This window comes from Phyllostomus hastatus, unplaced genomic scaffold, assembly GCF_019186645.2.
Source record: "Phyllostomus hastatus isolate PE091 unplaced genomic scaffold, TTU_PhHast_1.1 phas_contig_283, whole genome shotgun sequence".
Taxonomy (NCBI): domain Eukaryota; kingdom Metazoa; phylum Chordata; class Mammalia; order Chiroptera; family Phyllostomidae; genus Phyllostomus; species Phyllostomus hastatus.
In genome coordinates, this window is record NW_025333833.1 from 17,067,738 (window position 1) to 17,084,746 (window position 17,009).

Sequence of the window (17,009 nt, forward strand, 5' to 3'; positions counted from 1 at the left end):
ATTTTTTCCCCTCTATAAATAAGAATTCTTCATTGGTATATGGTTCATCTATCATAAAATTCTCCAGTTTAAGTGTCTAAGTCAGTGGTTTTTAGTATATTCACTACTATACGCAACCATCACTCAATTCCCAACATCTTCACAACCTCAGAAAGAAACCCGATACCCATCAGCAGTCCCTCCTTATTCTCGCCTTAACCTAATCCCTACGGATTTGCCTACTCTGAACATTTCATATAAATGAAATCATACATGTGACCTTTTATATATGGCTTCTTTCACTTAGCATGATGTTTTCAAGAAAAGCTACTCAATTCTTAACAATGATTTTTTTAATAACTTTGTTTTAAATCCATGTTTTGAAATAATAAATAATGTAAATACACTTTAGCTACCAAATCAAGTCTTTGGGTATTAAAATGACTAATGATCATGTATTGATTTGTCATACAGGCAAACAAGGATGCACACTCCCAATCAAAAATGTTTGTTACGATTATAGAAGACACTTAGATATATTTTCAAACATGAACCAGTTTTTATTTATTCAGGTTAAAAGTGTTTAATGCAGCAATTTCTCAGGTTTATATTATTTTGACACTGAAAATTTAAGAACTAGAAATAAGGAACAATTTTCTTCTAAAAACAAGAAAGCTACAGCACCTGAAAAATACTGAATTACAGAATATTTAAAAATTGATCTTCATATCTAAAGGAATATAAATTAGAAAATGGAAGTCTTATGTTAAAAAATAAAACATTTAAAAATAAAATTATGATTTTTTCCCTGGAATGACAAACTTTTTTTAAACAGTACTATTATACATATATTTGTCACAATAAAAGTTAATTTATTACAATAAAATAGCACATAATTGTCATGCACTAGAGTGAATGCAGACAATAGGGCTATATGCAAATATACTTATTGCAAATATTTTTAAAAATTAGTTTGATTGGAAAACTTTTTTTTATTTAATAGTTAGAAAGTGTTCAGTATCAGCATAAGGTATCATTCAGGTATGAATCACAGTTAGGACCAAAATTACCGTACCATTTGTTGAATCCTGTGAAAGCTCTTCCCATGAAAACTAAAGGCTTGTTCAAATAGGACTTTATCTTCCACTGTCCACTCATCCGGAAAGGGAGTAAAATTAGGGAGATCGGCAAGGGACTTCTCAATGTTATGTTTATGCCAGAACAACATGCCAAGTGCCTTTGAAGAGAAATCAATCCCCTTTGGTTTTTAATGGATTTATCACACAAACCACATAAAAATCTTAAGCCTATGACTTCAACTAAAGATATACTCATAGTTTGGGGCTTTCAATCAGGGCTGCATAAGTAGCAGACCTCATTTATTTATTTCTTTTAAACCAGGGCCTCAGAAAGGTGGGTGTTCTTACACACCGTATTTGCTAGAGAATCTGGGAAACTCTGTGAGCTGAGGAGAGTGATTATAATTACTACAGAAGGTTTAAAGGCTCATATCAAGACTTCTACCCACATTAATTCATTGGTCAATGTGTAGAGAAAAATATGCTAAAAGGAAAAATACCCAGTAAACCAGTAGTTGAATGAAAATTATTGATTATAACACAAAACTAGAAGTGCTCAGTTGAGACTTAAAGAACTACTTTTTGGACCATAAGACGCACCTAGGTTTTAGAGGAGGAAAACAGGAAAAAAATTTTGAAGCAAAAAATGTGGTAAAATATTTAATAACATAAATAACATAATATTTCACCAATATATGTAAACAGAACTCAACAGCAGCATTAACAACCATTATTCCTCCCAAATTTGGGGGAGTGGGGGCGAGTGCATGTTATAGTCCGAAAAAATATGGTAGTTCTTTTAACCTTTTAGAAATATATCATGGACTAAACACGTCCAAGAAGAGTACCTCAGCTACAACTATAATAATCTTTTATCGTATGTATTTTTAAAGTTCTTTATTATCATAATGTATACAAAGAATCATCATGAGGCACATTAGTAACTTCAATGATTTTATTAGCAAATCACAGGAAAGCCTTAAATAAAAAATTTCCAACATTCCACAATTTTTTTATTACAGGTAAGCACTAGGCTTTTAACTTTACAGTAAGGTATGGATGTCATTTAAGGGATAAAGTTTTATTTCTTAAGAGTTTTAATGTTCAATTCTGTACTTTGGTATACTTAAAAGTAAACATGGAAATGAACATATGTACAGTCATATTTTAAAGAATTAACTTTCTTAAATATTAAACAGAAAGTCAAGGCTTAAAAACCAAATACATAATCAAAGGTTTCAAATTCATAAGAAAAGATAACTATATTTAGATAAACACCTCAGTTTCAGAAAAAAGACTTTTTATTATACAACCATGTTACTGACTATAAAGTCAGTTCTTAATAATCCAGGTTACAGGTATTTGTCTTATTTTACTAGTAATTCTGACAAAAGTTAATCTAATACTTAGTTGAAATGAGATTTAAATGATTCTGTATTCTCCATCTCTGCATCAGTATGGAATAAATAAATCATAAGCCATATATATCTCCTTCTAAAGTTATCCAATTTTTAAAAATCTCTTTGTGAATTATTTCATTCATAATTTAAAAGTCTTAAATATATCTTTAAATATAAAGTTTAACTTTTGGATTAAGTTTTAGTCTTCCGGATTAAAAAGTCAAAGAGAATTATCTGTACTCAAAAAATTCTCCCTTTTTGGTAAGCATTTGCCAGAGTAATTCTGAAGGCCTTCATTTCAGATACTCTTAAAACTCAAAGTAGAATAAGAAACAGAGGTATTTAGAGAAAAATAAAAATGTTCAAGCTCTTGAGAAAAATAATGTGTTTATACAAGCAAAATTGTTAATGTTGAAAGGTGAGAATTTGTTAGAACTTTTAGTTGTCTCTAAAGTTGGTTGAACTTGTCCTTTTCAGACAGAAATGATCATGAGATGTTCTTTGGATTCTGTACATGTTGAGGCAAGTCTTAATATTAAAATGTTTCTTTACATACCTGTTCCACATTGTAGCCATGTTTCTCCTTTGCAATTGCAATATATTCATCCACTGTAATGAAACAATGTTACGTAATTAATTATATTTACTTCATTTGCCCAGGTCTATACTGTTTTTTAACAAAGCAGAATAATTTATAGTCCAGGGGTAAGAAATAACCAAAGTAATTTTCCATTAAACATTACTAAAGACTTTTACTTGCATGAACAGGGTCAGAAGTTCACTTGGTTTAAAATTTTACTCAGTATGACTTCTCTCTATGACCATATAAGCATATACTTATTAAATTCAATTACTATAATTATTTTTGTACGTAAAAAAGATCAATCTGAGGGTAGCCAATGGACCCTAATTACAGTGTAAAATATCAGACAATTTACTGATTTTTCTGCTGCAGTCTTCATTTGAAGTTATTTAGCTATTTAGGACCCTATCTCATATTTAGAGTTGACCCAAAGCCTTTACCTCCCCATTTTTGTCACCTACACATAGTAACAACATATTTAGGTATGCTTCAGTATCCCTAAAATTTTCTTCCGCTCTTCCTTCTAGGCACACAAAAGGTGCTTGAATATTCCAGTTTCATTCATGTGCCGTATGAAATCGGGTCAACAGAATTATTTAGATAAGCACAGTTTCTAATGGTACACTGGCTATTTTAAGGCCTCACTGCTGAGAAGCCTGCCATTTTGCATTCAGCAAGACGCAGTTTTATGTGAAGTCTATAGTTATTCTTGATACATATTTATTATTATATATGTATACATGTGTACACCTATATACACATGTATACATATATATTCTTTAAGCAAATTTTTGAGAAGCAGTGGTTAAGAGTTCTGATCCTAGAACAGCTAGTCTACCTGAGCTTGATTCTCAGCCTTCTTGTTAGAGTTTTAACTTTAGGCAATTAACTTGGCTTTTTTCTACCTTAGTTTCCTCACTCTAAATGGTGATAAAAACAACACCTTCCTCCTAGGAATAAATGAGCTAATACATGTAAAGTACTTAGAATAGCACCTGGCACATTTAAGTATTTTATAAGAATTTGTTATCATTATTAGTCAGTAGAGTGCAGATTAATATATAAATATGCTATTAGAAAAATAATGCTATTAGAATAATTATCTTTTATAGATGTTATTATATCTCCATAAGACTGTAAGCTTTTAGTATGGAAAATCCAAATATTATATTTTGTTTAGAACCCATAGTACTTAAACATATGAAAGGTCTAAATCTATGCTGATTAAACTTTAACAAAAATGTCTTCTAGTCCTATAAACAGAGGCTAAACAGTACCAATCAAGCTGTGGTTCTTAACCCTGGCTATGCATTAGAATCAGCAGAGGAGCTTTTAAAAAGTCCAGGCTCCATGTTTGAAAACTCTGATTGAATTGGTTTGAGCTCGAGACCAAATTATCAGTAGTGTTTGCTTTTTAAATGTTCCCCCAAGTGATTCCAATGCAGAGCCCTAAACCCCCGGGGATATTCCTTCCACATGGACACTATTCTACCAGGAAATGTTGGCTTTCTGAATTTTGTTAACCACTTTGCTAAGAAAGGCACCATTGTGTAAAACAGTGTTAAAACAGCAAAAGCCAGTGACACCCTGACACTCAGTTTGCAAATGAAAATCTGGGCCTATAATGAGGATTGAACCAAAGAAACTTGATAGTCTTTTTCAGGTTTCTCAGTATATAGTCCCAGGCCAAATGTAATTTCATGTTTTTGTTTAAGAATGCTTCAAGAACACGGAACTCCTAGATTATCAGCTAGATCTTTTTGGTGGTATTTTATAGCCCTTAAATAGAAGAATTATCAGGTATGCAGAATATTATTCAGTTTCCAATTTTTAGTTCTCTTACTGCATCAATAAGTATAGACTTACTATGCACATGGTCATTACTTTTCATGGGACTACATAAACCATCATGGGACAGCTGTAAGATTAGTAAATATTTTTTAAAAGATAAGCTTATTTTACAGCTGCTAGCATAGCTTTCAGTGGGGTTTGTTTGTTTGTTTGTTTTTAGTAAATTCAATGATAACTAAATGGAGGGATGGGGATCTTAGTTTTGTTACCTGCACGTTTCCTATATCTGATGTGCCGCAAAGGATCAGGTCCGCTACATCACATTGAAGTCTAAAGCCACACCATGATTCAAGAGGTGCATGGTCAATGATCCAGAAGGTCTCAGTCCAGAAATGGAGAGCACAGAGATGACCTGATTGATGGCTGCTGAAGTCAGTTCTTTCCCCTTTCCTCTTTAAAATGGTAATGATAGTGGGCTCTTTGAAGTTTGAAGGCATTTCTTTACATCTCCATACACTGAGGAAAAGCCTGTGCAGATGTCTACATAGTAACTCCCTCCCCTGCTTGAGGATTTAAGCAGCAATGCCATCAGATCCTAGGTTTCCTCTGTCCTCCTGGGCCTGACACAAATTGGAATGATCAACCCACTGCCTTTCAAAAGGAAAAACATTCTAATGTAACAACCTCCATCAAAAAACAAAACAAAACAAAGACAAACTGGTTTTACTTATGAGCATCTAAGGGACCCAAAAACAAATATAAATTGCATTTTTAATTGGTTGATAGATCCTTATTGACATAAACATTCAATTTCAGAAAACTTACATTTGGTGTCTGGGATACTGTGATATGGAGACCATACAAGCATTCCTCCATTGTCTTTATCTGTGTACTTTGTAGCACCTGCAGGAAAAATTAATTAATTTGAATATGATGGATTTTTATTTACGTTCATAATGCATGTAAGCAATGTTAGTTTACTTCTATTTGGTATAGTACCTGCAAAAGAGGGCAAAGAAACCAAGTACAAAAAAATAAAGAGAAGGAAAACAGACTGACATTACCCCCTTTAAATTAAAAAGACTTTCTTAAGTACCTTACACATCTCTACTACTTTACAGATAACCCTGACTCCACCTTGTATACATTACTTAGAAGTCACTAAAAACTCTTAAAACCACAGAAGAATACCTCAGGTGATAAGTTAACTGTTTGGTCCTATATCTAACTGGGCCAAGATTACTGTAATTTTTAAACTATATCTGTTTTTCATGGTTTTTACTTAATCTTATTACTTGCTAGAAGTCTGCCAGCTATTACTTTTTAGACTTAATTTCTTACATTTTACATTTATAAAAGTATGTGCTCTGTGTAAGAAGAAAGCAAAGTAAAAAAAGCAGAATAATGCTCTTTCTTCTTAAAGTAATTTGAGAATCTACCTCTAATCTAGAAGCACACTACTGCTATTTCTAAATTACTTCTAACCTGTTATAATCTAAAAAGTCAGAAAAACCAAACTCTACTGAAACTGTAAATTAAAAGACAGAATGAATGAATGCCTGACACAGCTACTGCAGAGCCAAATACCTGCCTGTGGGGCCTGGTCTTTTTCTGCCTTCTTCCTAATTCTTAGGTGTATTCAAGCTAATTAAAACTATTGACAAATGAAGCATTGTTGTCACCTATTTTAAGAAGAGTTACTTATAAACATGCCATAATTGACTTTTATGAAGTGTTGATAGCTCCCAGCAAATAATGGCCAGAATTTCAAAATTATTCACATTAGAATTCTGAGGTTAAACTGCAATCATTTATAAAGTTGTAAGACATCTGAAATACAGAACATTCATTTCCAGCAAAAGGAACTACTACTATAATCTCAATCTAGAGAAGCTAATCTATTGAGCAATAACATCAATTTTTTTTATTTTTGGAGAATCATCATACGTCACTACTGTATATTCAACAAATGTTTAAAAATGATATACTGTTAGTGAAATATGCATCCAAAATTGTTTTTAAAATTTGTATCTCTTTTACTATATGGAAAAATTAAGGATAGAGATAAGAGAAATGAAAGAACACTATCAAAATACAGTATTAGAAAAAAACATTAAAAACATAATTACGCAATAAATCTAAAAGCGAAACCTACCACATTTCGTCTTAAGTATGTTTAACAAAAGAGGACAAACATAGGAGCTAAGAATTTAGGAAAATGCAAGTTAGAAGTACATTATCTAAAATTTATATTCAATGAAAATAAATTTTAATGTCTTTTAAAAACTTCAATATTAAAACTATACACTTAACTAAAATGGCTGAACAATGACTGTAAATTAAATGGTCAGGGCTATAGGAAACCCAAGGCAACTAACTGCTTGGTTCTCTGGTTCCCTGGCATATGTTTAGGTTTTCCCATTCCTTCATCAACCATAGTACACTTCAGCAGAACTTCATTCAACTGGCACTTAGTCTGGGTTTTCAGCATGTTCTTGGTGTTGTGTGAATGGATTCTGGATGAGGTGAAGCTTCCCCCTGCCACAAGGCTGATGCAGTGGCAAGAAAAACTGTTAGCAAATGTTTCCGCCTTGGGGTGTAACTTCCAAAATCTCTAGTCACTGGAGCACCCACTTCATTGAGCAGATCATATATGAACTTTAATGGACAGACTTGCAAACTGCTTGGAATTGTGACTAACCCTATTACCTTCAATTATGAGGCAAGGTGGAGAGAACAAATGGAAAAACTGGACTCAAGCAGAACAAATTTAATTACACAGGACTGAGTGAACAGATGAGAAGGATTACAATTTTATGACTTTTTATTTGAAATGCTGATTTTTAAAATCTTTTGTTTTCTACATATAAAGATTTTTTTTTCCTTTCTCTTAAAGTACCTATGACCTAGAGCACTTTGGTAAATTACACTTTTGTAAGCATTTGAAACATTTTTTTCTGTCTTTGATCCCTTCAGACTTTGGAAACTTTCAATGAGTACTTTTATTTTTGAGGCAATATGTTTGTATAAAGTTCAATACAGATCAGTTCTCTTTATAACAGGACACAAGGCTTAGACTGGAATGTCATATTTGAGAGAAATATGCACAGGTTCAGTATGACCAGAAAGCTTTAAGGAATCAAAATTGACTTTGGAAGCCAATAAAAAGTTCCTTGGAAAAACTGCCTGGTACTTCGCTTACATGACTCACAATAGTCCTTCCAGGTAAGGAACAAAGGTTGCTTCCTGGGAGATTCATGGAAAGAATCTCAGGATACAATGGGTACCTACCTCGAAGAGAGAGGAATTCACCCCAATTCTATAGGTATTGCGGGCAAAGTCTGATGGTAAGTATGACGCTTGGTTTCTTAGCCTTGAGAAGTTTTTTCAAGTTCAGTCAGAAAAGTCCTTATGGAAAATTATAGCAAAGCAGAGTTAAAAGAACCTATGTGGCTGATTACTTTTCTTGGTGGACTTAAATAATCAGGCTAAGTTTATTGAAATTAGACTCATTTTACAAATATATTATGTCTCAATTTGATTATCTTTGGTAAAGGTGGGGGTGATTTTAGAGAGAAAAATTGTTTCAATAGAAACCATACACCTTTGTGGATATTACATTATAGTACAGTTCATTGTCTTTTGAGTGTTTTAAAATTTTTTATTTTTACCTATAAACTGCAGTGGCTCCTGAATTTTTCTAGTTTTCTTGAATATTTAGCTGCAACCCTCCAAATTAACATTTTCATTTCCCTATCCTTTGACATGGAGTCACTAAGAACTACAACTACCCCCTTTCCAAGGCCATGAAAGCTAAAATGGGATGACCTGACGTAGACTTCAGAAAAATCACAACCACAGCTCATCTGTGGAGAGTCTTTGTGCCTGCTGCAGAAAGATCACCAGACACTCAAACTGCAAACCTGGAGACTCTAAGAGACTGTAACCGCCTGCATGCAATCCACCTAAAGGTGATCACAGACACCTAGAAATCTTCTTGACTGCTTTCAAAACTCAGAAACTGAGATTATAGTCAGCTCCAATGATTAACTTTTTTCTTGTTTCCACAGAGATGCTTCTCATTAAATACATGACTGCTTGCACCATAGCCTTAACTTTGGGAGCCCACCTGAATCACCACCTCCTGAAATGAGATACAACTGTTTACCTAAACTGAACCTTTCTCAAGACTGAGACTGGTTTAATGAGACACAGAACAATCTACTGGGCCAAATTCTGGAATGTGAAACTTCCAGGGACGTTTCAGAGCAGGAAACTGTGGGGGTCCAAAGTGAGTCACTCTGAGATGTGTCTCTGTGGGATGCAGACTGTATTGAGCTAAAGGTTACTTTAGCTACAGGCTCAGAAGAAGCTTCTTCCCCCTACTCTTAACTGCCTAGAAAAATCTGAATTAGAGGGCTTGCCCATAGGAGATTATTGGTGATAAACTTTTTGACTCACCAGCATGGCAGGGCAAATTTTTGTTTACTGAGTATCTGCAATTATCATCCTGATTATCATCCTGCAATGAGCCTTTAAAGCCCCCAAGGCTCATGACCACCTCATCGCTAGATTACAATGTCTTATAAGGCTATCCCTGTCTACCTCTAACTCTCTCATGGAGGGGTTCCTATACATATATATGTATTAAGTTTTATTTTCTCTTGCTAAAAACATAAAATATATATTTATTTTTAAGCACATAAAATAAAAACACAAAAGCAAAGGAGCCAAATCATTCAACAGAAATAATATAGACAACCTATCTAAGTTGATCAGAAGCCTTTTATTGTTGTTATTATTATTATTATTTTTTTTTATCCTCACTGGAGGATGTGCTTATTGATGATATTAGAGAGGGGGGAATGGAGGGAGAAACACTGATGTGAGAAATACTGACTGGTTGCCTCTCGAACATGCCCTGACAGGGGACTGAACCTGAATCTAGGCATATGCCCTGACAGGGAATCAAACCTGTGGCCTTTCGGTTTACTGGATGACACTCCAACCAAGACACACTGGCCAGAGCAGAAGCCTTAATTTAATTAGTAAACTCTATTGCTATTTCAAGTAAGTATCCTTAACTGCCATCCTTTAACATGGCACTGATTCTTTTTCACAATGGATTGTGACAGTAAGATAATTTATATACTACTTAATTAAACAGAGACTGCAACAAAGGTTTCCACTAAGTCTCAAGTCTTAATAGCATAACATACTTAATATTTAAACATATTTCCTTGCTTTACAGACTGCTGCATCACAGGTCTGAATCACAATATCTTCATTAATGATCTCTTCTTAAACAAACATAAACTTTAAAGAAAATATTTTTCCTGCCCTGGCTGGTGACTCAGTTGGTAGAAGAATCATTCTTTTGGTGAAAAGGCTGTGGGTTTGATTTCCAGTCAGAGCATATACCTAGGTTGCAGGTTCACATACGAGAGGCAACCAATCTATGTTTCTCTCACATGATGTCTCTCTCTCAAAAAAAAATCAATGAACATATCCAGTGATGATTTTAAAAAAGTAAATAATAAAAAGTATTTTTCCCATGAAGAATAATAGTTCAATTTTCACCCAAAGTCTTAGCATTGTAATTAAGGGCTTGATCTGAAAGGAACTGGCACCCAAGCTGCGGGGACTAACAGCTCCAACTAACGTGGATGTGTGGGTATGTGTGGAGCAGGCGTGTCTGACAGCAGAGAATGCCCCAGTAGGCATCGCACAGCGTTCTTTCCCTAGCCCTTGACCTGGACTGCACCTTTTTCAATCACATATGTGTCAATAAGGCCCAAGACATGACTGAAGAAAAGGAGAGACATCTTAGTATAAAGATTAAGAGTGTAACCATTATAGAGACAGACTCCAAGTTTGAATCCCAGCTCTGCCACCTCCTAGCTTTGTCACCTTGAGCAAATTTATTTAACCTATCTGTGCCTCAGTTTAACTCATCTTTGAAAATAGGGATCATGAGACTACCTACTTCACAGAGTTGCTCAAAAACTAAAGAATATAATGAAGTAGTTGGCAAATGGTAAGCATTTTATAAGACTTATTATGCCTACCGAAAACAGTTTTTTCTTACGTTCCCTTCTTTCTCTGCTCTAGGACTCCTTCTCGCATCAATCAAATAAAAACATGAGTGAATAAAATCTCAAGGGGCTCTGACACAAACAGCTGAAGCCCCTTATCGCCAACCCTTTGAAAATGAGATTGAATAGCTGAAATACCTTTCAGTTTTTCTGATATCAAACCCGATTCCTCTGCTATAAAAGAATATTAGAAAGTAACTTGTATTATTAAAAACCATTTACCCCCCAGGATACTTTGCATCCAATCAAGTGTCACTGTTTCCACTGAAAAGTTAAAATGAACTAAAATATTTAAAGGATACAAATCCAATGTGCATTCCTCTTTTATCTGTAACAATACTGAAGACTTTATCTTAAAACTATCTGATACTCATGAATAGTACTGAGACTCAAACTTTACTCACAACAAAATAACTAAGCTTTAGAAGCATCCTAATTTCTGAATGGATTAAAAAACCAACCAACCCAAACTTAGGTAGCAAGCTACCACAATTTAAAAAGAGTATAGTAGTGTGCCAGTTCTGGAAATAAAATTATTGAACAGTTTTTTAAAATATTAAGTGAAACACAAGTTTAATCCTGCTGGAATTGTTTTAGATCTTTTTAACTACAGTTGGTAAAGTACATTTATGGGACAAATTGGGGAAAACCAACAACTATAAAACAAAAGTACAGGTGGCCTTCTGTATCCATGGCACCACATTCACAGATTCACCAATCATGGGATCAAAAATATTTGGGAAAAAATGGTACATTGTTGAGGATGTGTACTATGTGGTTAGGCCTATGATGGTTGTATCTATAATGAACATGTACTGTTTTTTCTCTTCATTACTCCCTAAACAATACTGTACTACAACTACTTACATTGTATCCAGTATTCTAAGTAACCTAGAGATATTTCAAGTATACAGGAGGATATGAGTAGGTTATATATGAATACTACGCCATTTTATACAAGCGACTTGAACATTCATGGATATTAGTATCCTCAGGGATCCTGTAACCAATCCTCACTGGATACAGAGCAATGACTGTGTAATTCTGATAAACTAGGATTTCTACACCAATAGCAAATTTCAAAGTACAAAAATAAAAATCTGCTTTTTAAATTTCCTTTAAGATTTTAATATTAAAAAAATCATGGAACAAATATCCCAAGTAATTTAACATTAAAAATATTAAGATACTTCAAATATTTTTAAAAATTCTACCACTGATGAACTAGGCTCTGAATTACATACTTAATTAACCAACTTCACACTGCGGTAAACCAAGACTTTCCAAGGGGGTACCTAAGCATGAGTATGTTTTATGGAAATCAAATTCAGACCTTCAACTGCCCTATGTTCTCCTTCAAGACAATCTGCCTGGGAACTCACCTGCAGTCTAAGGTGTCTACTCATTCTACATCTGACCTCTTTCTTCAGAAATGCATTTCTCTCACTAAAATAAAAAGGCAGGTCTCCCACCCATTCCAAGTCTTATAAGAGTACACTACCTAAGATTTTAAAGTCTCTGTATTACCAAAGGCTATCAGCAATGCCCTCCTTTATCCAAGGCACCATGCCTATTAGAATATTAACCAATTATGCACTAATTATAGTAACTCAAGCTGAAAGAGACTTAACACTTAGAATCCTCTGTTCACAAGAATACATATTATGGTGGCAGAGAAAGTAGACAGCTAATCAAAAAAGCACTCTCAAACATAAAAATACATTATAAAAATGTGGGGAAAAATGCATGGAAATAACTTCAAAGACAAAAAGGAACAATGTAAACTTTCAGACCATTAGGAGCCTGTTCATGTATTTTATAAAATAGATACCATCACATTACTCTAGTATTTATAGTTAATTGCATACATTTACAATAAGGACATAACAGCTTTTTCAAAGTGTTAATATTTTCAATAGACTTAAAATTACATTTCTCAACTATTTAAATAGTGACAAATGATAGATGGCAACTTGGAAATATGTGAGAATGTTTTTTTCAAAATTCTTTTACATGTATGTATGTATCCAGGTAAATTATTTTGAAGAACACCTTTTTTTATATACACTAATTTTCACTTACTCTTGTGATATAGTTAACATTGTTTCCTTTCTACAAATGAGAAAACTAAGGCCTGGATACATCAGGTAGTTCATCTCAGGTCACTATGCCACATTAGCTAAAAGGCATACTATAAGATGTGAGACTCCTAATCATCACACAAACCAGTTCCTTGTGCTATACACAGTCAAGTAGGTACTAAATAGAAGTTTGGAAGACCTAGTAAAGAATCAAAAGAAAGGGAACCTGAGAAAATAATAATCAGAAATCCAGTTAGTAAATTTTTATTAAGGCATTCTTAGCAATGGTCCATTAATTAACATAAACTATTCCTGTTCTCTAACTTCAGTAATTCTAACTTAAATCTCAATTCTTCTTATATTTTCTAAAAGTCATTTAATAATTCATTCCTTGTTTTTAATTTCTATTATCATCTCCTCCAGTTAAATGATCTACCACCAAAAAAATCTCCTTACTTTTCCTACATTCTGATCATAATCTTGGTACCTAAGAAATTCTTCTTCCAAATGACTTACATGGTTATGGGTAAATAATCTCTATGAAGAGATTATTATTATTTACCCTCTCTATTATTTACCCTCTCAAGACTTAGGTTCAAAATAAGCAAAATATGATGATCAAGTAAATTGGATAATCCATACAGTGGCCATGTAAAATCATCTAAAAAGTCTTCCGCATTTTTTTTAAATCCTCATCCAAGGGCATACTTGTTAATTTTAGAGAGGGGAAAGGAGGGAGCAATAGGAAGGGAAACATTGATTAGCTGCTGCTCCTAAGGTTGGGCGCCCTCTGGGGACCAGGGCCAAACCTGCAACCTAGGCATGTGCCCTCACTGTGAATTAAATGTGCAAACTTTCAGTTTACCGGACCAGCCCCAACCATTTGAGCCACACCCGCCAAGGCAGTCTTGTGCATTTTTAATAAATTATTTTTCAAACTCTGAAATTTGTTCTTGGATTTAGTCTATTGTGAAACAAAAAATGCTTTACTGTGATCAGGCCATTACATATGAATTTGTTCCAACATGAAGTCTGACTCTTAAACATAAGACCCCTAAATAACCTGTGTATAGTTCTGGCTTCCCCCTAAATAGACCCCCTAAATAACCTGTCTATGAAATATAAACCTAAGAGCAAAAAGAAAGGTATGTTTATTAACCTATGAATTAATTCTGGCTGCCCAGTTCCATAAATACTTTATTTTATTGATTTTAGACAGCAGAAGAGAGAGAGAAAAAAAACTGATGTTATACCACTTATTTATGCACTCATTAATTGTATGTGCCCTGACTGATTGAACCCGCAACCCTGGGTATGGTGAGGACACTGTAACCAAGAAGACCTGGGACCCAAACTCTGTCTACCTGAAGCCAAAGCACGTTTCCAAATGTCTAGCTAAAACCTGAGACAGCACAGTAATGTGAAAGTGCCATTCCCTTACTAGCTACATCAAAGAAAGTTAATTTCACAAAAACATTTAAAATTATGTGAAGCCCACTAGTACCCACATTGATAGCTTTTGAATAAAATGTATTAAGAGCCATTTCATTTATAGAGGAATCCAGATCCAGTGAGCACTCCTGTATTGTTTTTACCTTTTGAAACATAGCCTGCACTGACAATTCTTTTAACATCCATTATTTTACCCTCTTCTTTGTAACAGTAAGAGCTGTTACCTAATTCTTTGAATGATTGGTGAATTTTGCACTGCCGTAACGGGTACGGGAGGAATGCAGATACCCAGCTATACCTTACAATCAAACATACTATTTCAACACCCCAAGAAAATACAACTAAGACCTATTAATATCTAATACAGATTTCAAGAGTCCCACACAGACGCAACGTTTCATAATGAGTAGGCAATGGGCAAAAAACTGACCAAAGCACCCAGCCCTTTCAAAGTCTGTCCACAGCCTGAACTGAAGAGGGTCTGGGGTGGGGTGCGGAGGGGAGGGGAGAAGGAAACACGCTCCACGCTCCACAACGAGAGGCTCCAGCAAGGGTGCCTCCATATGCGGAACTCTCGCCCAATCCCCGTCCAGGCTGAAATCCCGTGACCGCCAGAGAGCCTGTTTGGAGAAAAGTAGACAGGGAGCCCGCAAGCTGGGTTGGCAGAGGACGCTGGAACCTGGCTGCTCGGGGAGAAAATGTCTCCTTGGCAGCTGCCGCCACTGTCCTGTGGTCTGACTTCCTACGGCTGGCTCGCAAGAGAGGTGTGTGCCTCTGGCTTCTCCCCACCCCCTTCCTCCATCCCTTTCTCTCCCCGGCTCCTACACTCTGCAGAGCTGTCGCTAGCAAAGCTACACCACCTAGCAAAAAAAAGAAAGGAAAAAGAAAATCCCTGGTGCTTTCGGGTCGAGGAAGGCTCGCCCTGGGCTTTGACCGGTGACAGAAGCTTGGGCACCGCCGCCCTCGCGCAGCGCGGCCCTCCGCTCCTGAGGCCCGGGGATCTAGCCATTGATATTGGCTTGGTTCTCACACACGGCCCCGCCGTCCCTTCTCCCTGGACCCCCAATCCTCCGAGGGCTGGCTCCCTCTGCTCTCCCCCGCCTCGCCCCGAGCTCAGGGGGCAGAAGGGCGATGCCACCAGCGGGCAAGTGGCCTCCAAAGAAACCATGTTAACCTTGCAATGCACACATCTGCCCACACGCCCTGTGTCACAGCCCTGCCAAGCCTGACAGCCTCCCCGCTAGAGATGCCTGCCCATCCCAGCCCCGCATCCCCTCCCAATCGCACACTCGGACCCCTACCCCGCCCGCCCGCCCTCTACCCTTTCCACCCTAAAGCAATCCCAGGAAAGGGGAGACTAGGTTTCGCCTAAGCAAATATATCTACCTGGATCAAATTCAGGGATCCGGGCTTGGTATTCAGCTCCGACTCTCATCCCAACATCTGCAAAGCAATGCCAAGAGAGAGAAACAGACAGACAGACAGACAGAGAAACACAGACAGAGAGAGACACACACACAGAGAGAGGAGACAGAAAGAAAAGAAAAGAAAGAAAAAGAAAAAAGAAAAAGGAAGAGACACTTAATAAAATATAAAAATTGCTGGAGGGAGGAAAGAAGCGGAGGGTGGCTGGGAAGATATTAACTCCGGGCACTCCGGGAGATGGCAGAGGATGGGGGCGGGGAGCGTGGTGGGGGGGGTGAGGGCGGGGGATTGGTCGAGGGCGGAGGGACGGGGGTCGCAGGGGTGCTGCTGCACTGCACCGGGAGTTCGAGGCGACCGCAGCGCCCGGGCTCCGAGGGGAGGGAGCGCGGGAGCGCGGCGGAGGGAGGGGGCTGGGGGAGGGGAGGGGAGGAGGGAGGGGGCAGGCGGGCTGGCGGGGAGGAGTTCGAGGCTACCACCGTGCTCGTCGTCGCTGCTGCAGCCGCTCTCGGGCTCCGAGAAGTGCAGCCCGCCGTTCGTGGACGAGGCGCCGCTGCCACCGCCACCCGCCGGGCTCTTGGCGCTGCCGTTGGCCGATCGGTTCTTCCCCAGTAACTCGGGCCCTTTCTCCATCATGCCCGGCATGGTAGAAGAGGGGAGGGGGAAAGGTGAGGGGAAGAGGTAGGCGGCTGGGTGAAGGGGGAGATCACTCACGAGGGCGGGCGGGAGGGAAAGGAGGAGGAGGAGACGGCGGCGGCGAAGGAGGAGGAGGAGGAGGGTGTTAATATGGAGCCGCCATAACCGCCCCGGTCCGGCAGTAGCGCAGTCTCCTCACAACAACCCGCCCCGGCCCCGCCTCTCTCTCCTCCCCCCTCCGCTCGCCTCCCGCCCCGCGAAGTCCCGGGTTCCCCGCTCGGCCGCGCCGCGCTCTACCCCGCCGTCAGTATCACTCCGCCCCGCAGGGAGGTTCCGGCCGCCGGGGAGGGGGAGCGGGGGAAAGACGGGGAGGGCCGGGGAAGCCCCGCTAGCCGGCAGACGGGGCCGCCTCCCCCGAAGATCACTAATAAAATCGCCGCAGAGGCGCCGCCGCCTCTCGGACTTCCTTCCTAGGGGGCGCTCTGGAGCCC

At 37.7% G+C, this 17,009-nt stretch overlaps 1 protein-coding gene across 4 annotated transcripts in view; it reads right to left on the minus strand.

Annotated features, from left to right (window-relative positions):
- The window catches only part of RCOR3 (REST corepressor 3), a 52,064-nt gene extending 35,537 nt beyond the window's left edge, over window positions 1-16,527 (minus strand). For 2 of the 4 annotated variants that reach the window (XM_045838394.1, XM_045838392.1), the window contains exons 1-5: window positions 16,362-16,527; window positions 15,847-15,903; window positions 5,658-5,735; window positions 3,015-3,067; window positions 1,055-1,216 (exon numbers count right to left, since the gene is read on the minus strand). In XM_045838394.1, coding sequence (XP_045694350.1) covers window positions 1,055-1,216; window positions 3,015-3,067; window positions 5,658-5,735; window positions 15,847-15,903; window positions 16,362-16,527 — 516 coding nt within the window. Of the gene's footprint in view, window positions 1-1,054; window positions 1,217-3,014; window positions 3,068-5,657; window positions 5,736-15,846; window positions 15,904-16,358 lie in introns of all 4 variants that reach the window. The other 2 variants (XM_045838393.1, XM_045838391.1) reach the window with 1 other exon arrangement.
- Between the last annotated feature and the right edge of the window lie 482 nt (window positions 16,528-17,009).